Source organism: Typopeltis vanoorti, chromosome 25, assembly GCF_054136105.1.
Source record: "Typopeltis vanoorti isolate ZY-2024b chromosome 25, IOZ_Tvanoo_1.0, whole genome shotgun sequence".
In the NCBI taxonomy this organism is placed as follows: Eukaryota; Metazoa; Arthropoda; class Arachnida; order Uropygi; family Thelyphonidae; genus Typopeltis; species Typopeltis vanoorti.
Genome location: NC_143573.1, coordinates 3,353,254 through 3,378,699, shown reverse-complemented (window position 1 = coordinate 3,378,699; position 25,446 = coordinate 3,353,254). Strand labels below are relative to the sequence as shown.

The 25,446-nt window shown below is 35.7% G+C and overlaps 1 protein-coding gene across 1 annotated transcript in view; it reads right to left on the bottom strand.

The window, feature by feature from the left end:
- Positions 1 to 25,446, bottom strand: part of MED8 (mediator complex subunit 8) — a 151,414-nt gene that overhangs the window by 103,919 nt on the left and 22,049 nt on the right. Inside the window, exon 2 of the mRNA XM_090414747.1 lies at positions 10,130 to 10,248. Within this exon, the coding sequence (XP_090270873.1) occupies positions 10,130 to 10,248 (119 nt within the window). The remainder of the gene's footprint in view (positions 1 to 10,129; positions 10,249 to 25,446) is intronic.

Genomic DNA, 25,446 nt, shown 5'->3' with positions numbered 1-25,446 from the left:
GTTTAGAAAATATATTGATTAAGAAGATTTATAGGTATTAAGGATGCATGATCTGATGAGTATTGCTACTAAAAGGAAACAAGATTTAGTCAAGAAGACTTTTACGTGTGTTACATTGATTGATGAAAAGGATCCTGAAAATAAAGTACAGAGCTGTATAACTTCTGGAAAAGAGCCTTAACAGAAAGAGAAAAAGACTATGAACATTTTTTTGTGATTGTGAAAGAAAAAGTGTTTAGTCTTAAGAGTAAGTTTATATTTTTAAATAAGGCCTTGGATCCATATAACCTGTAGTTATAGTTATGTATTATTGCTAGAAGTGTATATATATTGTTTTAGTTTTATTAAATGTGTTTATTTTGTACTTGGTTTTGAGTCAATGATTAGTTGGATTCTGAAAGAGAGAGTTAGTCATTGCACCAATTGGAGTGAACTTTTGTGCAATACAATAACATATAGGGACACTCGGAGTCAAAATAAAAATAATTGTTAGTAAAAGAGATTTATATAATAAATCACCTCATAAGTATATAGTATAATTATTAACAAAGGTGCAGCCGGTAGACTAAATAGTTAATATACTATATATATAAAAAAAGAGGGAATATAATATATAAAGTATAAAAATAACAATATCACTCCCAATTTCTCCTGTTAACCAGAGTCTGTAATCCACATATTCACAATCTGTCCTCATAATCTAAATCCCATAATCTGGATATAATCTTTGTAACTCTTCTTTGCACCCTTTCCATAGCTTCTTTATCCCCTTGGAATCCAAGAGACCAAATCTGTACACAATAATCCAGGTGTGGTCCTATCAAAGCCTTATAAAGAGGCAAAATGACTTCCTTATCTTTACATGTGAAGGTTCACTTCAACTTCGAAATTATCTTCTGAGTTGTATTTGCAACTTTTGCAATGTGATCTTTGAACTTCAAATTCCAATCCATCAATACGCCAAGATCCCTTGTCTCTCAGTTTCTTGTAGCATGCTGCTAGAATTCTAATTGCACCAAAGTGCATAACTTTACACTTACTAACATTAAATTGACAGTCATTTTCATTTGCTCAAATTTCCAGCCTATTCAATTCATTTTGTCAGTGCTGAATATCAGTAGCATCTATGATTGCCCTGCCTATCTTCGCATCATCAGCAAACAATTGCACATCTGATGTAGACCCTGCCTGATGTCATTGATGTATAGATGACAGCCCAAGGACTGAACCCTGAGGTACACAACTGATCACCTTAAATCTGGCAGATTCACACCCATTGTATACTACTTTTTGATATCTGTCTGTCAACCACCCCCTGATCCAAGTCAAGAGTTTATATTCCAATCCCATATTTCAACGTTTATGCAACAGTCTTTTGTGCAGTATCCTATCAAATGCTTTAGAAAAATCCAACATTATCGTGTATCCATTCCCCTTATCCAACTTGGCCGTAACATTGTTATCAAATATGAGAAAATTGCTAAAACATGATTTTCCTTGAGTAAACCCATACTGTTCCTTCCAAAGTATAGCTTGTTTATCTACCCATTTCTGTATGCGAGTTCTTACCAACTTCTCTAAAATATTCAGTACCACACCAGAGATACTGATAGGTCGGTAGTTAGACACATCAGTTTTTGCACCACCCTTGTACAATGGAGCTATCATACATTCCTTCCATTCCTGAGCTGAGACTCAAGTTATACAAATATTGAAAGGCCTAGTCAATTCAGCTGAACATTCCTTTAGCAAACAGGCTATTTCATCTGTCCCTATTAATAAATTTTTATCCAGGTTTTGCAACAGCTCTTCAACCTCAATTTCACGAACCTCTAACTCTTCATCCAATGTAGCAGTAACACTGTACACCATGTTATATACACTTAGTTGATATATCTTAGCAAAGTGAGCCCTCATTAACTGAACAATCTCATTAGCTTCTGACGGTAGAGTACCATCTGCATTCCATAAAGTTATTCTTTCACTTTCATTTTTTCTTTTGCCTGTGGCATAATGATAAAATTCTTTTGGACTGCCTTTAGCTTGCATGGTCAATTTCTTTTCATAAGCTAATTTAGCTTTCTGCATAATAATCATTACTTTTCTGGCCTGAGCTTTATATATTTCATAAAACCTCTTACTCTTATTCTCACAATATTCTTTCCACATCAACCTCTTCTTGTGGATTTCTTGCTTAATAAGGTTGCACACCTATTTCACTCCTAACTTATTCTTCAAACACTAGGGATACATTCAGATACTGCCTCATTTAAGCACTTTTTCAAAGATTCCCATGCATTGTTAACATTTTTCCCATTCAGTCACTGATACCAAGGGATCAAAGATAGTATCCTCCTAAGTTGATCATAATTTCCAGCTTTGTAGTTCAACACGTAACCTGTTCTAATCAGAGCATCTATACAATTAGATACTCCCAAGAATGGACAGATGATCATTGTCACCAAATGGTAGTAAAATAGCCATATTCTTAACAGAGATTCCTTCTGAAGCTATGAGCAAATGCAACACTTTTTGACCTCGAGTTCCTTCTTGCACATGCTGCTTGAGAAAGTTTTCCAATTTTCCAAACATTGTCTATCCAATCAATGTTTGGAAAATTAAAGTCATCCATAATGATCACTCATCTGGTACCCATAAGGCTAAACTGGCAATGCATTTCTTTGTCCCCTGCAACTGAGCTGCCAGGTCTGTAGCAACACCCCACCATATAATAAATTTTGTTAGTCTTCACTTCACCCAGATAGACTCAAACTCACTGCTACATGGGACACTGTTATCATCATTGTTTTCTTGCATTTCTACACTAACTAGACTTAAGTTATAATCATAATCAATTATGATTATATATTCTTCTTCTTGAGTATTCTGCAATTGAGCAGGTTCTTCTCTTAGTAGCAAAAATCTTCGTTCCACTCTCTTCTTCTGAGCCTTCTCTTTCAAGGTTGTGTACCTGTCTCCATTCAGCATGTCATCTAGCATTATTTTCCTTACTCTTCCTCTTGGTCTTTTTCCATCTATTTTTCCTTCAATGACATCTCTGATGATTCCATTCCCTCTCAGAATGTGTCTGATTCAGTTTCCCTTTCTTCTTTTTATCCTCCTTAACAGACTTCTTTCTTCTTCTACTCTTTTTAAGACCTCTTCATTAGTTATTTTATCTGTCCATTTGATTTTTTCCATCCTTCTCCAAATCCACATCTCAAAGCTTTCCAAAATCTTAATTTCTTCTTTCTTCAGTGTCCAAGTTTCAGCTGCATAGAGAGAAACACTCCACACATAACATTTTATTAGTCTTTTCTTTAGGTTTCTATCCATTTTCTATTAACCTCTCTACCAGCTGAGGTGGATGAAATAGTGAGACCAACTTGCACCTCTTATCGATGTTATTCAATAGGTGTTACAGAATTGTATCCAGATTTATCTGGACATATATATACATCCTGGCCAGTTGGGGGGGGGGGTAAAAGGCATATTTTCCAATCGCTATTCTTGCTTTTATGTCACTTTTATATCTTCCATCGCTGCTAATCACACTTTCTAGATATTTAAATATTATTATTATTATTATTATTATTCCTGATACCTCCAAGGAGTCCGAAGACTCATCGCGGGAGGACATCTTCAACTGTCTCTACACCTTACCTCTACTACCAATCAACGCCATCTACCGCCCACCTCCAACACCACCACAACTAGTAATTTTTGTCTGTAAATTGCACGTGTTCTGAAGGGCCGATTTGTATGTATGCGGGATGAAAAACCCGAGTTTCTTGGAGAAAAAACCCTGCTACCTCCGTATGAGATCGGCTAACTCACCATCGATTGAAATCGACGAGATAAAGATTCCTCCTGTCGCGACGAGAATCGAACTTAGGCCTATTCCGATCGAAGGGTGCAATGTAACACAAATATTCAGTTTAGTAAGTACATCAATTTTTTTACTTCTTTACCTCTTCGATTTTATCTTCTTCAGTTATGATTTTCCCATTCTTATTTTCTATGCCTTTAGCTAGAATTCCATTTCTCATGCTTCTTGCTTTTTCATACAAAAGATCATACCTTCCGACTCTCTCATAATTTTCCATTTCTTCAGTTTTTTAAGCCAACCTTCTCTACATCTTTCTGCTTACCTTCTCAATTTATCATTCAGGGGTCTATATTGTGTTTTCCTTCTGGGGTGTCTTTATTTTTCCATTTTCTTCTTTCTTCCATTAGAGAAATCATCTCATTAGTTATCCAAGTTTTTTTTTTTTATTCTTTTAGCTCATACATATCCAATTTCTTCTTCTGCAATCTTCTTCATTTTCTCTTTAACTTGTTCCCATTTCTTTTTTGGATCTTCAGTTTTGACAAAACTCATTTCCTCTAATTCTTTTTCAATCTATTTCCAAATTCCTTGATATTTTTTACTTTCTCTAAGTTCCATTTTTTCCTTTTAATAGTTTTTTTTATTTTCTTTAGTTTCACATTTATTTTTATGAATAGGAGGTTGTGGTCAGAGTAAATATCAGTTCCAGGATACGTGCATGCATTTTTAACACTATTCTTGTATCTTTGCTTTACCATAATATAATCCATTATAATATCAATTTGATACCTTTCCGTATCTCCTGGTTTTTTCCATATGTATAGTCTTCTCTTATATTTTTTAAACCAAGTATTCATAATTATTTCCCCTCTCTCATTTCTATTACCTAGTCCGTACCTTCCTACTACACTCCCACCCTCTTCTTCTCGCACAACCTCATTCCAGTCTCCTATTATAATCATATAGTCTTTTCTTTTTTCTTTCTTAATTAATTCTTGTAGTGGCAGAGACAGAGTTGTAGAGCAGGTGCCCTCCCTCAATGAGTCTAATAATAATAATTTCTTTTTGCTCACTTTATTATGTCTTGCATACATTAATTCTTGTAGTGGTGGAGACAGAGTTGTAGAGCAAGTGCCCTCCCTCGATGGGTCTAATAATAATAATTTCTTTTTGATCACTTTATTATGTCTTGCATACATATAATAATTACAATATAAAATTATAGAAATTACAAAATTTACATACATATGATAATAGTATTATTTTTTTAATTCAATGATTTTTTTTTTATATTAAAGTTATGATTGCATATTGCATTTACAAAATATATTGTTCTAGGTTTTTTTTTTATATAGTGAATTTCATACAAATTTTTCTGTTTTTTGTATAATGTGTTAATAATAGTTACTATAGATGGTAATTTATAGTTTGCACAATTGGATAGATTACATTTTTTTAACAGCATTTATAGTATAACAGTACGTTATATATATTTTAAAATTTTTGCTTTTAATGTATTTAACCACTGTAACTACAGCACTTCAATGTAATAAGTAATTTTTTTTTCTTCTTCTTTCTGTTGATCTCGGTTAAGATGTAATGTCTCAGCTTGCATCATCGAAGCTTTTTAACAAGCTCACCTGAGGATGACACTGGTTAGATATATATACATATATATATATATATTTTTTTTTTTGATAATAAAACGGTTATTTTTGACCATGAGAACTATAGGAGAGAATGACTACTATTTGGGGTTTTTTTTGGTCAAATATATTTATTTTAAACTAAGTTATACCAACTAGTTTTGCCAACTGTGGCTGTTGGCTTCATCAGGGTTAAAATTATATAAATGTAAGAGCACTTAAATGCTAAAAAAACTGTTTACACTGAAACCATAAATGGACCAAATACAATTGCATTTTTTATAAAAGCAGAAGAACGCGTACATCACACATATAGCACATGTATGATCTACTAGTTATTATGTAGGAATGTTCTGTAGTTGGCAATATACTGGAGTTTACAACATACCCTGCTCGTGCAGCTTAAACTATACTGGCTAGACTTCAAGAAGTTTTGAAATCCAAAAAAAGGAACACATAGGAGACATCAATAATAACAGAAAATACAAATCTGGGTTAGCCTTACATTATGCTAGGACTAACCATGTTATAGAATGGGATAAAAGCTCCATGCCCTACTTAGAGGAGGATTTCCACTCCTGAATGATAAAAGAAGCCACAACAGTTCTCCGTTCAGAAGAAAACCTAAACAGAAACCAAGGATTAATTCTGCCTGAGATCTGGAAGACCCTCATTAGATCTTTCAACATGCCAGAATTAAATTTTACTGCCAATTACAGAAAGTTCCTACATAAGCCGGCCTGGTTGGCCGAGTGGATAGTGTATCCACTCTCCAACCAAAAGGCTGCGGGTTCGAATCCTGTTGTGGGCAATGATGGTTGTGATTGTCTGTGGAAATACGAGTAGTGGTCGGCGGTAGATGGCATTGATGTAGTGGCAGTCAGTTGGTGATTGAATGGTGGAGACGGAGTTGTAGAGCAAGTGTCCTCGATGAGTCCTTGGGCTCTCTGGAGGTGTCAAATAATAATAATAACTATTAGGTCATACACGTGCTATACGTGTTCTTCTGCTTTTATAAAAATGCAATTGTATTTGGTCCATTTACGGTTTCAGTGCAAACCATTTTTTTAGCATTAAGTGTTCTTACATTTATATAATTTTAACCCTGATGAAGCCAACAGCCACAGTTGGTGAAACTAGTTGGTATAACTTAGTTTAAAATAAATATATTTGACAAAAAAAAAAACCCAAATAGTAGTCATTCTCTCCTATATATTTTTTTATTGATTTGATGGCTGTGTTGGAAGTAGGCTGATGTTTGGGAGGTCAAATGAATGAGTGAAAGGTCTGATCAAAGTGAAATTGCCAGTATATTCTAGTGCTATTGCATTGTGGTCTTCTTTTTGAACTAATTAGGGGTCTTTTTTTTTCTTTTTCACTGTGGCAGCCTTTCTGTCTTCTGAGCTTTTAATTTATATCGGCTTTGAAGTTTGTAACTTCCTCGAGAATATCTTGGCACCTCTGATCAACAAAAATTGGTAATTTTTTTCTGTTTTTGCTTTTCTTGCTTGGTACAACAGATTCTGGTTGAATGGTGTTAAATATTCAGATAGGAAGATTGGTATATTTTCATGCAATGCATTCAAGTCCTTGGCAACTGGTTTTTTTCTGTCTGCCTGCTTTTATGAGATTGTCTCTTGTGGACTTGTAAGATGAACTATGACTGGTGCAGGTCGTGGCAAGCCTCGTTTTTTGCTCTTCCTAGGAATTCGATTTACGGTCTGAATGTTGTTAAGCTGTAGGGGGATATCAATTACATGGCCTAATTTTAAAACTCTGAGGTTTTCTGTAGGTGCAGTTTCAGGAAGACCATTTATGACAAGATCTTCTTTATGCTATTGCTGATTTAAACATTTGTATTGTAGTTTTCGAGAATGAAGTTCTTGACAGAGTTCGGATGTCACTTCCATCAAATTGTGTTGCCTATCATTTAGTGCGTTAATGCTGATTTTAATGTCTTCTACCATTTGCAACACTTCTATCACTGCTAAATTATTATGTTTGACCAAATCTTCATATTTGCTAGACTTTTTTTGTTATTTGTTCGTTCTGTTTGTCAAAGAGTTCTTGCACAAGATCTACTGAGCTGGCTTTTATCTATTAGTATATTTAAAGAGTTGAAATTATAGAACTCACCTGCATTTTTTTGTCTGTTCAGTTCGTGGTCTGATTTTTCCTCCGGTATAATTGGCTGTTTCCCCATTGGCAATAGCAGGAGATATTTCCAATGGGTAATCCAACATCTCCTGCTATTGCCAACTACTTCATGGAGCACTTCGAACAACGTAGCTTTGACAACATTACACCCAGACCTAACCTGTGGACGACATTTTTGCCATATGGAAGGGCACTTCGAAAGAATTACAACAGTTTCTCTCAAAAATAAATGCACTTCATCCGAGGATCCAGCTCACCCTAGAAGTAGAAATAAATAAGCAGTTAGCCTTTCTAGACCTCTTAATTCTTCACCAACCAGATGGTAACTTACAATTCACAGTCTATAGGAAGGAGACTCATATGGGCCAGTACATCCATGCTGAATCACATCACCATTCCAGTCAAAAGGCAGGTACCATAAAAATACTAGTTCATAGAGCCCACTCCTTTTGTTCTTCAGAACTATTACACAAATAATTACAATATATTAATTCCTCCTTCATATCCAATGTTTATAAGAATTCCTTCATTAAAAGAGCTTTAAGTAGTTGTGCCCCAGCATCCTCTTCAAATACAGAAGAACCTACGCGTATACCTATTCCCTATGTACAAGGCATTGGTGAACACATAGCTAAAGTGTTAAAACAACTAAATATTTATGTGGCCTTTCGACCCTTCAGAAAAATCTCCACATTCCTCATGTCTCCAAAGGACAAGCTCCCACATCTCAGCTATCTAGGTGCCTACCAGATTCCCTGCTCTTGTGGGTTATCATATTTTGGACAAACAGGAAGATCTGCTCTGATCTGGTTAGAAGAACATAAGTCGTATATTCAGTACCTTGAACTTGAACAGTCTGGACTTGCAGAGCATGCCATCAACACCAGACATAGAGTTCAGTGGAAGAAGACAAAAGTCGGTTCCTAATGGAACGGCTTTTACAAAGAAACATTACTTCACTCCCCTAACCCAAACAGATCTGATGGTCTACGTCTTTCCCCTTTGTGGGAGATAGTACTCTATAAATCAGCAAATCTTCATAACTTGTAATTGTACACACACACACATATATATATATTTATATATATTAAAAAAAAATAATTTTTTTTTTTTAAAAATAAATTTAGGAAATTTAACCTTAGCTACTTAGGTGGCACTTTGTGAATATAACAGTTATTGTTTAATTAGCCTTTGTACCTGTACTGGTGATGCCTGTGATACTCAGGTGAAAATTCTACAAATATAGAATAATTTACGTGAGTTAATAATTCCGTTATTATATTAGTAAGTAATAATAATAATTATTGTTATCCACAGGTTCAGCCTTCAATTTTACCACCATAATCCTGTCATTCAGACATTTTATGCTAATGATGCTCTTTGCTGTTCTTTTATTAAAAACAAGTGTAATTCCTTTTTCCTTTTTATTTCCACCTGAGTAAATTACTCTTACTTTGTCATTATAAAAATCACCTATTCCTTTCCATCTGATTTCACAGAGCCCTATGATATCAATTTTTCCTCTGTCCATTTCTTGTTTGATATTTTCTAATTTTCCACATCTGTTCATTGTTCTCACATTCCATGTTTCAATTTTGATTCTCTGATGAGCTTTCATTTTCAGTTTGTTTATTGCTTGTTTTAAGTCACTTTTAGAAGTTTTATCGGGAGGAACATCAGCCCTTGAAACATCCTTATTTCCCGATATTGTATCCATTCCAATGTGCACCTTCTTTTCCTCTCTGTTCCAAGAGACACCACCTTGGTTTGCCAGGCTGGTAGCTGCCCCCTTATAAGTTCTATTCATTGCTACTAAAATTTTCTAGGGATATTAGTGGAGTGGTTTCCCGTTGCCTTTTCCACCACAGTGCTCCAGCAAGTACTAGCAGAGCTGCTGCCCTCTACCAGCTAGAGTAGAAGTTGGGAAAAGGAGAGACACCCTCAGGCTTTGAGTATTCTAATACTCTCAGGGTCAAAGTAAGTAAGAGTCAGCCCCAAGTGAGGCCATATAGGAAAGAATATAGAAGGAACCTGACACAAGTAAGTGGAAGCAATGATGTCAGACTCAGCTCGGGACCCCATGGCCGCTAACCACGTACTCCCAAGATGGGAGCCCCTGGGGAGGATCATATATTATATATGAATAAACATTATCATAATCAATAAAGCAATGAACTCAACTCCTTTTTTTCTGATGCTCCTGGCATTTGTGTATAGACATAATAAATTACCACCTAGACTATTCTTATAATTAGATATGCAATCTATCTGGCCATGTTGTAGTACTTTCTCTTTTCTCTACCCAGACATACTTAAAAGGTCAGAATCCAAAGAATATTTTTCCACCCTTTCACCACATACATAACCGTGTTTGAAGACATTCATATCTTTTGCACACAACAGCTGAACTTTCACACACATTTTTCCCATTCTTCCATTGTTGATTTAGTTTCAGTAATTAGGTCTCATACCAAGAAGTAATTTTAAATAATCATACCAGTTATTCTTTTCGTATTCATTTTCGATCTTAATAAGAAAAGATGCTGCTGAATTTTTAAGATCTTGGGCTCTGTTTATCAATGCATCCAGTGCAACCTCAAGGGCTTTTTCTTCTTTCTGAAATTTGAAACACAACTACATTATAGGGTATTTTTTTCAAATAAAGAAAACAGAAATTTTGTATGCAGCTGAGCTTTGTAGATTTGAAAAAAAACATAGGACAAGACAGCAAGAATAAAGCTGTTCAAAATGTTGTAATTATATAAGGGAGAGCTGAAAAGTTCTAATAAACATCTAGAACAAAAATGATATTAAAGCAATTGATATAACCACAAGAAAGAACATACAAGGATATAATTTAAGAACATAAGGAACCTTCATAACTTTGCTACTAGCATGTTCTTGTGGTTATATCAGTTGCTTTAATATTACAGGAAACCCTCATTAGCACAATTAATTAATCCATCAATTAATGTGTGCTAAGCAAAATCGCGTTAAGCGAATACAATAACCAATAGGAATGATTATAATTCATCCATCAGTTAGCGTAAATTTGAAGAAAAAAAATTATAAGCTATATTAGAGGATAAAATCATCAAAGTTAATAAAAATCAGTTGCTTAAATTTTTATTTAATGTCTAAACATTTGAATGAGCTACTTTTTCACAAAAAAATTAAGTAAAGATGTTTGAATAGTGCTCGACTTTTTCATCTTATCATGCAATTTGCAATCACTTTATTTTGGCAGACTTCAAAGCTTCATTCCATATCAGCATCAAACAAAATTTTCTTAGCATGCTCAATGTGATTGAAAACTAGCTCAAGTTCTTTTGCAGTTAGCTTCTAAATCATAACATTCTCTTCTTGTTCACACTCCTTATCTTTTTCATATGCACAATGTTCTTCTAGTTGAAGGAGATCATTCTAGCTTAACTGTTCTGAATGGGAATCGAGCAAGTTTCTCACATCCTCATTACCCAGGGAGTTCCATATCAGGGGTTGAATATAATAAAGCCTTATAGGTATCTAAATTAAAGCATAATGAAGGAAAAGTGAGTAAGAGAACAGAGTTTGCATGTGCGCTTGCAATAATAGCTTTGAGTCAATTGCTGAGTGCCACTGGCTGCTACACTAACACGTGGCACTGTTCGCTGAAGAATGGTGACAAAATTTAGCTTAACATAAAAAAAAATCGTGTTAACTGATTAATCACTCGTTTAAAGCGGGAAATGGTATCATTATACTCAGTCGTGCTAACTGATTATTGTACATATCGAATTCGCGTTAACTGATTAATCACTCGCTTAAAGTGGGAAATGGTATCATCATACTCAGTCGTGCTAACTGATTATTGTACATATCGAATTCGCGTTAAGTGAGATTTTCCTGTATTTTTGTTCTAGGTGTTTATCAGAAATTTTCAGCCCTCCCTCGTATGCTGTAAATGAGAGATCCTATGCAGAAATAAATGTTCTGTATTTCAGTTTTAAGCTAGAACTAAGAAAATTAGAACTAAGTAAATACATATGCATTCTATTTCCACTCTTATCATCTAAATACTCAGAAAGTTGGACATATGTCATAACAGTTAAAAAAAAAAAAAATAGATAAGTTTCTGTTATAATATATTACAGTTTTTACTTGAACTTTATGGGGAGTCTATGGAACATTTTTTCACTTGGTTATTATTAAATTACAAATGCCAAAAAATTATATTTTTGTTTAATCCTTTAAACCAAAGTTTGCATATGAAGTTTATTTGTGACGAGGCAATTTATATATACAGAAGTGAATGACTTCACACTAGCAGTATACAAGACAATGTTCAAACCAGTTTTAAGTTATCAATCTGAGAGTTGGGTTAGAAATAAAACACTTCAAAGATTAGAGACCAATATGAGTATTCTGAGAAAACTAATAGGCCTGCATGACACCAATGATAGAAACATATTAAAAATGAAAACATCAGAAAGGAACTTTACATTGTTTGCATTCAAGAATGTGTGAGCAGAACTAATAAAATGTGATATAGTCACTTAAGCAGAATAGGAGAAGAAAGGTTAGCAAAATAGATGTTTGATGCCATGATGACTGGAAAAAGGCCCAGAAGAAGATCAAGATCTACACGGAATGATTCAATCAGAAGTGCCTTAGAAGAAAAAAAAAAAATAGATATACATTGGGGCACTGACAAATAACTGAGTAATGTGGAGGAAAATTGTTGATAGGAGAATAATAATAATGTACACTTAATCAAGTAATGCTGTCATAGTAGCCTGAACACATACCAGGAAACTGATGACGTTTTCCTTTTTATAGATCGGTACTATGAGTGCTCTACTCCAATTATCTGGAATTCATCCCTCTAACCATGCCTTCTTTGAATTACAGTGTAGCCACTGTAAAATTTTTATACCTCCATGTTTGAGTACTTCTAGTCAAATGTCATTTACTCCAGCTGCCTTTCCTCATTTCAGGTTTTTAATAGTTTCTCCACTTCAAAAAATCATATGACTATAATCTTGTTGAGTGTTTTCTACCACTGTACTTTTTATTCCATTTAATTTCTTTTTCTTAAGTTCTGTTATTATTTTACCCACGATTCAGTTAAATAAACATTGAATTAAAGAATCACCTTGTCTGATCCCTTTCCTTATAGGGATTTTTTGTATTTGTGTTCTGATATGGTGGCCGTCGATGGCTCAGTTAGCAGAGTGGTGTACTGTAGAGGATTATTACAGTTATCCATAGGTCGCTTCTGACTTCAGCTCGAAGGAAACTTTCTTTTAGTCTCTCCTTGCAAAAAGTTATAGCCATTAGTGAGACGTAACTTCACATCACCTGCTAACAGCAGATGATGTGAAGTTACAGGAATTCAATGTGAAGGGTTAAGTATTTTTAGGGAAGATAGGATAGGGGAGGAGTACTGCTGATTATATCAGATCGAGTGATTATTATGGTTGGGACTTCAACTATGGAGATATAGACTGGAAGGAAGAAAGATCACAATGCAGGAAGGAAACAGAATTAATACACCTGCTGAGAGAAAATTACTTAAGGCAGCATGTGATGGAGGGGACTAGGGTTGGGAGAGTATTGAACCTGGTCACAGGATCAGAAGAGCTATCCATAACCAAGGTAACCACATTGCATCCGATTGGTGAAAGTGACCATGTGGTCTTGACTTGGTAGATTGTAAAACATGAGGAATATTCTGTCAAGAAGGGGTATAAGGTGAAACTACAAGGCAGGGTAAGAATTTCAATATTGCATGGGAGATATTTAAGGTACATCTAGAGGAAGCAATATTATATTGTATACATAAGGTATGGAGGGTTAATCAGGTAGGAGTCAGATGGATTAGTAATATAATTGAGCATGAGCAGCAGAAGAAGAAAATGTTGTGGAGGGTATATAAGAGAAAGGTGACCAGCAAACTAATGAACAGTACAAGGCTCAGACAAGAAAGGTGACCAGCATAGCAAGGAAAGCAAATCAGATTATGAGAAGAATCTAGCTGAGCAGAGCAAAGGAAATTGGAAAGAGTTCTTTTGTTATGTGGCAATTAAGAGAAAGAATGATTAACCTTATTGAGTGATGATGGTCATGAGGAGACAGACGCAAGTAAAATAGTTGAGTTACTGAGTGACACTTTACAAGGGAATATCATCCTAGTGAGGTTACTGTTTTAACCTATGTGGCAGACACTAATGTGGGAACAGAGGCAGATGAATGAGAAGTTCTTAGGATATTGCAGAATCTCAATGCAAATACAGCTGTAGGCGTTAAATGGTATATCAGCTAGGGTTTTTGTGAGAATGTGCAAGGGAACTGGTAATGCTTTTGACTAGGCTGTTTAGTTTAAGTCTCAGCTCTGGTAGAATTCCAAGGGAGTGGAAAGAAGGCAAAATAATTCCCTTGCATAAGGGAGGTTCTAAGACTATAGCAAATTATAGTCCAATCAGTATCTCAGGCATGGTGGAAAAAGTATCAGAAAAATTGGTAAAAAAAAGAATTCAAGAATAAGCATATAAAAATATGATACTGTATGAGAGTCAACAAGGCTTTGTGAAAGCTCAGTCATGTCTTGGTAATTTATTAATTTTTTATAATATTAAGAGTAACAGCTGAGTTGGATAAAGGAAATGGATACACGATGATTTTGTAAAGGCATTTGACAGAATAGTACATAGAACTCTGCTATGCAATTTAGAACAAATGGGGATGGATGTGACACTGGTTAAGTGGATAGGAGAGTAGATATCAAAACGTGGTATACGGAGAGGCAGAATCAAGGCAACAACAGGTGACTAGTGGTGTGCTGCAAGATTCAGTGCTGGGACCATTGCTGTTTAATTTGTACATAAAAGATATAGGAAATAACCCCGAAAGAGAAAGGTCACTAGTGGTGTGCTGATGGGTTCAGTTTTGGGGCCATTGTTGTGTAATTTATATGTTAATGATACTGGGATGGATTTAATTAGTGACATGCAGCTGTTGGCAGATGATGCAAAACTGGGGACAGCAATGCAGAGTCAAGCAGATGTTATGGACTTACAAGAGGACTTGAATAGATTGCATGAATGGGCAGTTAAGTGGAACTATCAGTTCAATGTTGGAAAGTGTACAGTTTTAAGATTCAGTAAACAATGATGAGATACAAATTATACACTTGGTGGGGAAACTTTAACAGAAGTAGAGGAGGTGAGAGATCTAGGAGTAATGGTGGACAATGACCTGAAATTCAGGGGCCACATTGCACAAGTTGTGAAGATGTCACATTGGATAATGGCAATGATGTGGAGGACTCTGACATGCAGAAAAAGAGAGATTATGATAAATCCATAAAAGGCCTTCATCAGACCTCATATGGATTATTGTGCACAGATTTGGTCGCCTGGTTTTCATGGTGATGAAGATATGTTGAAAAAGAGTCCAAAGAAGATTCACAAAAAAGTGGTCAGTGGTCTTTGGAATGTGGAGTATAAAGACAGATTGAGGGAATGTAAGTTGCAGCGCTTCATGAATAGGAGGAAAAAAAGGGGAGGGAGTTGATTGAGACATATAAGCTAGTCAGAGGTTGTTATTAAGTCAACATGGAAGAGATTTTTCATAGAATGGGAGAGGGGGGGTAGAATAGAACAAGAGGTCATCGCTGGAAACTGTATAAGGAGGGTGTGAGCAGAGGAGTGAGTAGTAGGTTCTTTGCATGGAGAGTGGTTGGTGAGTGGAATGCATTGTTTGAATGTGTTGTGTAGACACACTGAATCAGTTTAAGGCACGGTTGAATGAGAATTGCGTACAATAGTGTCAATAGTGTGTACCTCCTATGAAGAATCTCTGACTCCATAGAGTTCAAATATTAATAATAATAATAACCTGAAAGGAAATATTCAGTTTTTTGCTAATGATGGAAAATTAGGTAGAGTAATGGTTAATGAAGATGATGTGGACAGCTTGCATGACGATAGCCTGTATGGGCAAAAGTTAATGCATATAAGTTAAATGTCGAGAAATGTAAAGTTATGCATTTTGGAATAAACAGATTACAAGCCATGTATCATTGATTGCACTGTACAGGAAATAGATGAAGCTAGAGATTTAAAGGTGGTGGTGGTAGACAGAAGTTTTAAGTTTAGAGCACATATTACCAATATAGCCCATGAGATTACTTAGCTATAGACGAACACATTAACAAGTAGAGATAAGGAAGTTGTTATACCTCTTTATATGGATTGATTAACTGGATTACTGTGCTCAAGTTTGGTCCTCCCTGGGTTTCTTGGGGATGAGGAAGCGTGGAAAGGATTCAGAGGTAAGTGGCCTGTGGAATATAGATTGAAGGTGTGAGGATTGTAGAAGTTGGTTGATAGGAGAAAAAGAGGGGATATGATAGAAACATTTAAGTTGTTTAAAGGGTTTTATAAGATAGATGCAGAGGAGATAGTTTGCTTCGAGAGTTGTGAATGAGTGGAATGGGTTGCCAGAGTTAGTTGTGAGTGTTTTGTCTTTTCATGGGTTCAGGAAGAGGTATGATGGATTGTGTGGATAGATTGGGTCTCCCGCAATGAGTCTTTGGACTCCATGGAGGCAATCATAATAATAATAATATCTTATTACACTTTCATTTTTTGTTTATATATCTTTCATCATTTGGATGTTTTGTGGTGGTATCTTTCTTAATGCTAGTACTTTCAAGACATCCTGTAATCTGATTCTTTCAAAAGCCTTCTTTAAGTCAATGAAAGAGTTAAATACCATCATCATCAAATACTTGAAATGTACCCTCAAAGGGGTGTCAGGATATTATAGTACTACATGAAAAATTTACATCATTACTAACGTCCTATCTACAATTTTCCTCCAAATCAGTCTGTTACTTGTCAAGACTCTAACATTATCAGATCTTACATTTCAATCGTCTAAGGCACTTTGTACCGTATCAATCCACCTATATCATGGTCTTCCTCTGGGTCGTTTTCCTGACAACATGGCAGAGAACACTTGTTTTGCTAATCTTTCCTCGCCCATTCTGCTTAAGTTACCATACCACCTGAGATTAGCTCTGCTAATGCATTCCTGGATGCTGACAATGTCAAGTTCTTTCCTAATATCCTCGTTTTTAATATGATACTGCCATTGATGCCATCTCTTCACACCTCAAACCTTTCTCAGAACTCTCATATCTGTCGTCTCTAGTCTTTGGACAAATGTTTTACTTCTGATCCAGCTCTCAGATCCATAAGTTAAAACTGGTTTGAACACTGTCTTGTATACAGCTAATTTAGTGTACTGACTGATTTCTCTCTTATTCCATATAAATTTATTCAGTTGACTTCCTACCATACCAGCTTTGTTGATTCTGTTGTCTATTTCCATATTTAATTTACCATCTTCACTAAAAATCGTGCCTAAGTAGCTGGAATGTTTTACTTGTTCCACAGGTTCTCCATTCACAACACAGTTGACAATTTCAACGATTGTATATCTGTTTTCATTGTCTTTGTCTTTTTATTGCTGACATCATCATCATCATCATCAAATTCCTGCCATGTACCCTCAAGGGGGTGTACAGGATATGATAGTACTACATGAAAAAAATTACATCATTACTAACTGACTATCTAAAATTTTCCTCCAAATCACTCTGTCACTTGTCAAGACTCCAACATTATCAAATCTTATATTTCTATCGTCTAAGGCACTTTGTACCGTATCAATCCACCTATATCTTGGTCCTCCTCAGAGTCGTTTTGCTGCCAACCTGGCAGAGAAAACTTGTTTTGCTAATCTTTCCTTGCCCATTCTGTTTAAGTGACCATAGCACCTGAGATTAGCTCTGCTAACACATTTGTGGATGCTGACAATGTCAAGTTCTTTGTAATATCCTCGTTTTTAATATGATATTGCCATTGATGCCATCTGTTCATGCCTCTAATCTTTCTCAGGACTCTCATTTATTGCTGACTTTCAAACCATATCTATTACAACAGTTATTCAATTTAGTCAGGGAATCTTGCAAACTTGTAGTGGATTTATTTAGAAGTATAACATCTTCTGCATAAAGCAAAGAACTGACATTAACATCTCCAATTTTGATCATCATCATCATCAAATTCCTGCCATGTACCCTCAAGGGGTGTACAGGATATGACAGTACTACATGAAAAAATTACATCATTACTAACTTCCTATCTACAATTTTCCTCCAAATCAGTCTGTTACTTGTCAAGACTCCAACATTATCAGATCTTATATTTCTATCGTCTAAGGCACTTTGTACCGTATCAATCCACCTATATCTTGGTCTTCCTCTGGGTCGTTTTCCTGCCAACCTGGCAGAGAACACTTGTTTTGCTAATCTTTCCTCTCCCATTCTATTTAAGTGACCATACCATCTGAGATTAGCTCTGCTAACGCATTCCTGGATGCTGACAATGTCAAGTTCTTTCCTAATATCCTCATTTTTAATATGATATTGCCATTGATGCCATCTGTTCACGCCTCTAATCTTTCTCAGGACTCTCATATCTGCGGTCTCTAGTCTTTGGTCAAGTGTTTTACTTCTGACCCAGCTCTCAGATCCATAAGTTAAAATTGGTTTCAACACAGTCTTGTATACAGCTAATTTAGTGTTCCGACTAATTTCTTTCTTATTCCATATGAATTTATTCAATTGACTTCCCACGATACCAGCTTTGCTGATTCTGTTGTCTATTTCTATATTTAGTTTACCATCTTCAGTAAAAATTGTGCCTAAGTAGCTGAAATGTTTTACTTGTTCCACAGGTTCTCCATTCACAACACAGTTGACATTTTCAATGATTCTGCCTATTTTCATTGTCTTTGTCTTTTTATTGCTGACCTTCATACCATATCTATTACAACAGCTATTCAATTTAGTCAGAGAATCTTGCAGACTTGTAGCGGATTTATTTAGAAGTATAACATCATCCGCATAAAGCAAAGAGCTGACATTAACATCTCCAATTTTGATATCAGGTTTAATACCACATTCCTTCATAATGTGATCCATATAGATAATGAATAACAGAGGGGATAATGTACATCCTTGTCTCACACCAGATTTAACATTAAACCATCTTCCTGTACTTCCTTCAATTCTAACTGCTGACTCACAACTCAAATAAAGACTAAGTATTGCTTCACATAATGCCCCATTGACACCATATAACTGCAGCGTATTGAATAGCTTCTCTCTTGGCACCTTGTCATATGCCTTTTCCAAATCGACAAAACTTAAATACAGATCTTTGTTATATTCCCATGCTTTCTCGACTATTTGTCGTAAAGTGAAGATCTGATCCTGACAGCCTCTATTTGGCCTGAATCCAGCTTGTTCTTCACCAAGCTTTTCTTCCACAATTCTTCTCAACCGTTTCTCAAGTATACTTGCATAGATCTTACCAGGAACACTCAGTAGGGAAATACCTCTGTAATTCTCACATTCAGTTTTATTTCCCTTTTTCTATATGGGTACTATGAGAGCTCTACACCAATCATCGGGAATTCGTCCCTCTGTAGAGGCTTTCTGAACTATGCAGTGTAGCCACTGTAAGACTCTTATACCACCATACTTCAGCATTTCTGGTCGAATATCATCTACTCCTGCTGCCTTTCCACATTTCAAGCCTTTGATGACTTTTTCTACTTCAAGTATAGATATGTATTCCTGACTGCATGCCTGGTCAGTGTTTTTTTATCACTGTGCTGTCATCACTGCTTGTTTCATTTAGCAGTTTTTCAAAGTAATTACTCCATACTTCAAGGATATCTTTTTCTCCTGTTTTCATTTCACCTTTATCATCTCTAATTCCTTTTACAGCACTCTTTCCTCCATTCCTAAGCTTCTTCAACAACCTCCAGAATATTTTGCCACCTTCTTGATATTTATTTTCTATATTCTTGCCAAAGTCCTCCCATGACTTTTGTTTAGCTAGTTTTACACACTGTTTAGCTTTCTTACATTTGTCTCTGTATTCTGTAAGAGTAAAAGCTGACTTATTTGCCAGGAACTTTTGATATGCTTTCTTCTTTTCCTTCACTGCCTCTTTAACTTCCTGTGTCCACCAGGGAGTTCTGATTTTTTTATCTTTGCACACAACCTCACCACATGCCTCTCTGGCAGAATCAATCAATGTTTCCTTCAGAGTTTGCCACTGAATCTCCAAGGTTTGATTCCTGTTCTCAAACTCTTTCATTTTCTTTTCAATAATCTTTCTGTATTTTAGTCTACAGTTTACATCTGAGAGCTGCTCAACTTTTATTCGCTTTAAAACTTTCTTACATGTTATTCTTTTCAATATGAAATTCAATTTTATCCTGCTCAAGACTAAATAGTGATCACTTCCAATTTCAAATCCTCTGTACACTGTGGTGACCTGCACCAGGGAGAAAACATCACTATCAACAATAACATAGTCAATGAGACTTTTCTTATTCCTAGCCTCTTCTCTCCATGTGAATTTGTGCACATTTTTATGTTGGAACATGGTGTTAGTAATAACCAGTCCATGTCCTGAGCAGAAATCCAACAGATATTTGCCATTATTATTAGCTTTGCTCTTTTCTCCAAATTTTCCCAAAATATTTTTGTATGTCTCACAATCATTTCCTACTCTACTATTTAGATCCCCAACAAGGACCAACTTTTCCTTTTTCATTGTGTCAGTTGCTTTTTCTAAAGCCTCAAAAAATTCCTCCACTTCTACCTTAGTAGAACCTTCTGTGGGACCATAGGCACAAATAAGTCTCATTGTCCAGTTCCCCATTCTCATATTTGCCCACATTACTCTACTTGAGACTGACTGCCATTCAAGAAGATTAGCCTCGTATTTTGTGTTGAATACTATGGCTACTCCTTCTTTTCCTTGATTGTCATTGCCTGAATATAACATTTTGTATTTATTGCTCAGAAAGATCTCACCAGTTTTGGTCTTTTTTGTTTCAGTCACCCCTATTATGTCGATCTGGTACTTATCTAATTCCTCAGCTAGCTCCATTTCTTTGCCATTCAGGCTTCTTACGTTGATAGTACCGATCTTTAACTCTGGTGATGTTGAGTTGGGGTTTGTTTTCAGATTTGTTCCAGTAGCTGACTTTTCGCTGTTCGCCCTGGTTCCCTGGCGAAAACAATGGGGGCCTTGTTTAACCGGGCGACACCCCAGCCGGCATTAAATGTTGTCATGTTGTACCAGCATTTTTTATTTTGGTTTAACCAATAAGAATACAATTTGGTCGGCTAAATCCCAAATTGCCAGCCCATCCTCGTTCGTTCAGTATCAAAGTAGATACCCAACAGGGTGCACCACGAGAAGGTGAGGATTGGACATTAGGTCAGAAGCCGTGGTCGGTTCTCCGCATTCCTTTAAAGGCTATGTGGAGGTCTCCTCTCAGTTATACAGCTTTGACCCTTAAGCACCCCCTCCAATTTTGATATCATGTTTAATATCACTTTCCTTAATAATGTGATCCATATAGATAATGAATAACATAGGGGATAATGTACATCCTTGTCTCACACCAGATTTAACATTAAACCATCTTCCTGTACTTCCTTCAATTCTAACTACTGATTTACAACTCCAATAAAGAATAAGTATTGCTTGATATAATGCCCCATTGATACTATATAACTGTACTGTATTGAACAGCTTCTCTCTTGGCAACTTGTCATATGCCTTTTCAAGATCGACAAAACTTAAATACAGATCTTTGTTATATTCCCATGCATTCTAAACTATTTGTCGTAAAGTGAAGATCTGATCCTGACAGCCTCTATTTGGCCTGAATCCAGCTTGTTCTTCACCAAGCTTTTCTTCCACAATTCTTCTCAACCGTTTCTCAGGTATACTGGCATAAATCTTGCCCGGAACACTCAGTAGGGAAATACCTCTGTAATTCTCACATTCAGTTTTATTTTCCTTTTTATATATGGGTACTATTAGAGCTCTACTCCAATCATCAGGAATTCGTCCCTCTGTCCAAGCATTCTGAACTATGTAGTGCAGCCACTGTAAGACTTTTATACCACCGTACTTCAGCATTTCTGGTCAAATATCAACTACTCCTGCTGCCTTTCCACATTTCAAGCCTTTGATGACTTTTTCTAATTCAAGTATGGATATGTATTCTTGAATTGTATGCCTGTTGAGTGTTTTTTACCACTGTGCTATCACTGCTTCTTTCATTTAGTAATTTTTCGAAGTAATTACTCCATACTTCAAGGATATCTTTTTCTCCCATTTTCATGTTACCTTTATCATCTCTAACTCCTTTTACAGCACTCTTTCCTCCATTCCTAAGCTTCTTCAACACCCTCCAGAATATTTTGCCACCTTCTTGATATTTATTTTCTATGTTCTTGCCAAAGTCCTCCCATGACTTTTGTTTAGCTAGTTTTACACAATGTTTATTTTTCTTACATTTGCCTCTGTATTCTCTAAGAGCACAAGCTGACTTATTTGCCAGGAACATTTGATATGCTTTCTTCTTTTCCTTCACTGCGTCTTTAACTTCATGTGTCCACCATGGAGTTCTGATTTTTCTATCCTTGCACACAACCTCACCAACATGCCTCTCTGGCTGAATCAATCAGGGTTTTCTTCAAGGCGGCTTGCCAATGAATCGCTAAGGTTTGGTTCCCGTTTTCAAACTCTTTCATTTTTTCATCAATAATCTTTGTGTATTTTAGTCTACAGTTCACATCTGAGAGCTGCGCATCTTTATTTGGTTTAAAACCTTCTTACATGTTATTCTTTTCAATATTAAATTATTTTATCGTGCTCAAGATTAAATAGCAATCACTTCAAATTTCAAATCCTCTGTACACTCTGGTGTCCTGCACCAGGCAGAAAACATCACTATGAACAATAACATTGTCAATGAGAATTTTCTTATTCCTTGCTTCTGCTAAGACTCCATGTGACTTTGTGCACATTTTTATGTTGGAACATGGTGTTAGTAATAACCAGTCCATGTCCTGAGCAGAAATCCAACAGGTATTTGCCATTATTATTAGCTTTGCTCTTTTCTCCAAATTTTCCCAGAATATTTTTGTATGTCTGACAATCATTTACTACTCTGCTATTTAGATCCCCAACAAGGACCAACTTTTCATTTTTTATTGTGTGAGATGCTTTCGGTAAAGCATCAAAAAATTCCTCCACTTCTACCTTAGTAGAACCTTCTGTGGGACTATAGGCACAAATAAGTCTCATTGTCCAATTCCCCATTCTGATATTTGCCCATATCACTCTACTTGAGACTGCCTGCCATTCAAGGAGATTAGCCTCGTATTTTGTGTTGAATACTATGGCTACTCCTTCTTTTCCTTGATTGTCATTGCCTGAATATAACAACAGTTAAATATTGGTTAGTTAAATTCATCGTCATGACTGTCAAGGATTTAGGCCTAGAGTGGTCTATTCCAGTCTTAGAAGTTATTGTTGAATCTCTTAAGAGGACGTCCTGGTTTAGTTTTTCCTAATGGATAGTAATTTAAAGCTTCTTTTGGCAATTTTTCTGGTTTCAATCTTTCAACATGTTCCATCCATTTAAGTTTATATTTTTTAATTTTTTTCTATTACTGATTCCTGGTTTAATTCTTTCATAATTTCTTCATTTTTTTTGTGATCAAATAGAGGATACTTTGCAGTTTTTCTCATAAACTTCATTTCAGCTGTTATTAATATTTGTTATATCTTTGTGTTTTACTGTCAAGATTCACTTCCATAGAATACGGCTGGTAGGGCTAATGTATTGTATACTTTTAATGTGGTTTGTTTTAAATATAGAATTAATCACACCTGTTATTTTTAAATATTTTGCAATTTTTGGTTTATATCTTTTTCATATGTAATCATACATCCTAGGTAGTTAAATGAATTCACCTGTTCTAAAATCTTGTTATCTATTATTATTTTAGTTCTTACTGGATCTATTATTATTATTATTACCCAAAACCCCACGGAGTCAAACTCATCTGGATCTTGTCCTTTAAAGGCCATTGTTTTTTATTTTTCTATTGATATTATCATTTTATAATCTTTGGCTATCTCATTTAAATTTAAAATATCTTTCTGTAAGTTATCTTCAGGATTTTTAATTATTATTTGGTCATTGGCAAAAAAGGAGAGTGTTTAAGTTCACAATAGGAGAAAGTTTAATAACTTGATGGATATCAAAATGGATAACAGTGTTCGTGCAAGCTCCTGATAAGATAAGTATTATTTTCAGTTATCGTTGATAAAATTACTTAATATTGCATAGTTTTGTTTGCCTTGCGTATTTTAGTGCGTCTGTTTGTGTGTTTTTGGTGTGTTATAACTTATTTGATAAAACACATTGCAAATAAGTATGGCACCTGTACGAAGGAAAATGGCGGCCAGTAATGATGGTTCGCCATCTTTATCAAAGAACGGTAGTATAAAAGAAATGAGTCAGTGTACTAGCTGTGAAATGTACGCTTTGCGGAGTGCGGTTGGAGTGTGGTTAGATGATAATAAAGGATTGAATGTGTGTAGAAAGTGTAGGGAGAATGAGGAATTGAAGTGTATTTCGGATCGTGAGTGTGATATTTTTGTCAAACTTCAGAATGAAGAAAATAGGAATATGACAAGAAACGGCAAGGTTGTATATGAGAATTGTGAGAGTGTGAATGTAGAAAGTGTAAATGATAGTATTAATGGTTTCTCAGAGAATAAAAAAGATGAGATAGATGCATTGAGTGAGATCGCGTTGTTGAATGGTGCGATAGAGAGGGCAAAACAGCAGCTAGAGTGCATGAACAAAAGTCGACTGAATGAACCAACCAATAATAAAAGGTATGACAGGAAAAATAGACGTATGAATGTGAACATGAACAAAATGAAGGATAGAGTGCTGTATGGAGACTTGTTAGTACGAGGTGTATTAGTAGAGGATTTGACAAAATCGTACCAACCTGGTGCGACCATAAAGGATGTAACTGAGTCTATTAGAGAGCAAAAGGAAAGGGTGAAAGAAATGATTGTTGTGGCAGGTACGAATGATTTGAAATGAGATAAAATGGAAATGATAGAAAACATGAATGAATTGTTTGAGGTAGCAAAAGAACAGAGTGAGAGAGTTAGAATGATTGGTCTTTTGCCACGGTATGACAGTGAAATGTTTAAAAGGAGGGCCATAATTACAAATAACTTTATGCGTGGGTTATGTATGAAGAGTGGTGTGGAATTTGTGGACGTGTGAAGTGAGTTTGATGGGCGAAAGGATCTATATAAGATGGATGGCTTGCATTTGAATGGTTACGGTTTAAGAAGACTTGAGAAAGTGTTGCTGAATGTAGTGGATGTGCAAATTCAGGGAAACTAGATTTGTTAAGGGGGGGGGGAGTAAATATACAGTCCTTAGGGAGGAAGTCGAATGTAAGAATGAATACAATATGCCAGAGCAAATAAGGACAAAAAATCAGAGTGGGATAGTTAATATAAGGCACCAAGGTAGGGTTGGGGCTCTTAAATTCATGGACACTAATACTAGGAGTATTAGGAACAAGAAGCAAGAGTTTTTGGCCATGGTTGGCACTTCCAGACCACAGGTTACTGGTATTAGTGAAACATGGCTGACTGTAGATGATATAGCTAGTGGGATTGAATGTGATGGGTATAGTGTTCAGGAATGACAGAGAGAATAAAATGGGGGGAGGAGTATTGTTGATGATAGCAGATGAGCTACAGCCAAGGAGAATAGAAGTTGAATTGCAGGATAGAGAAAAGAGCACATTTGAGGCCATTTGGTGTGAGATTGTGGCTA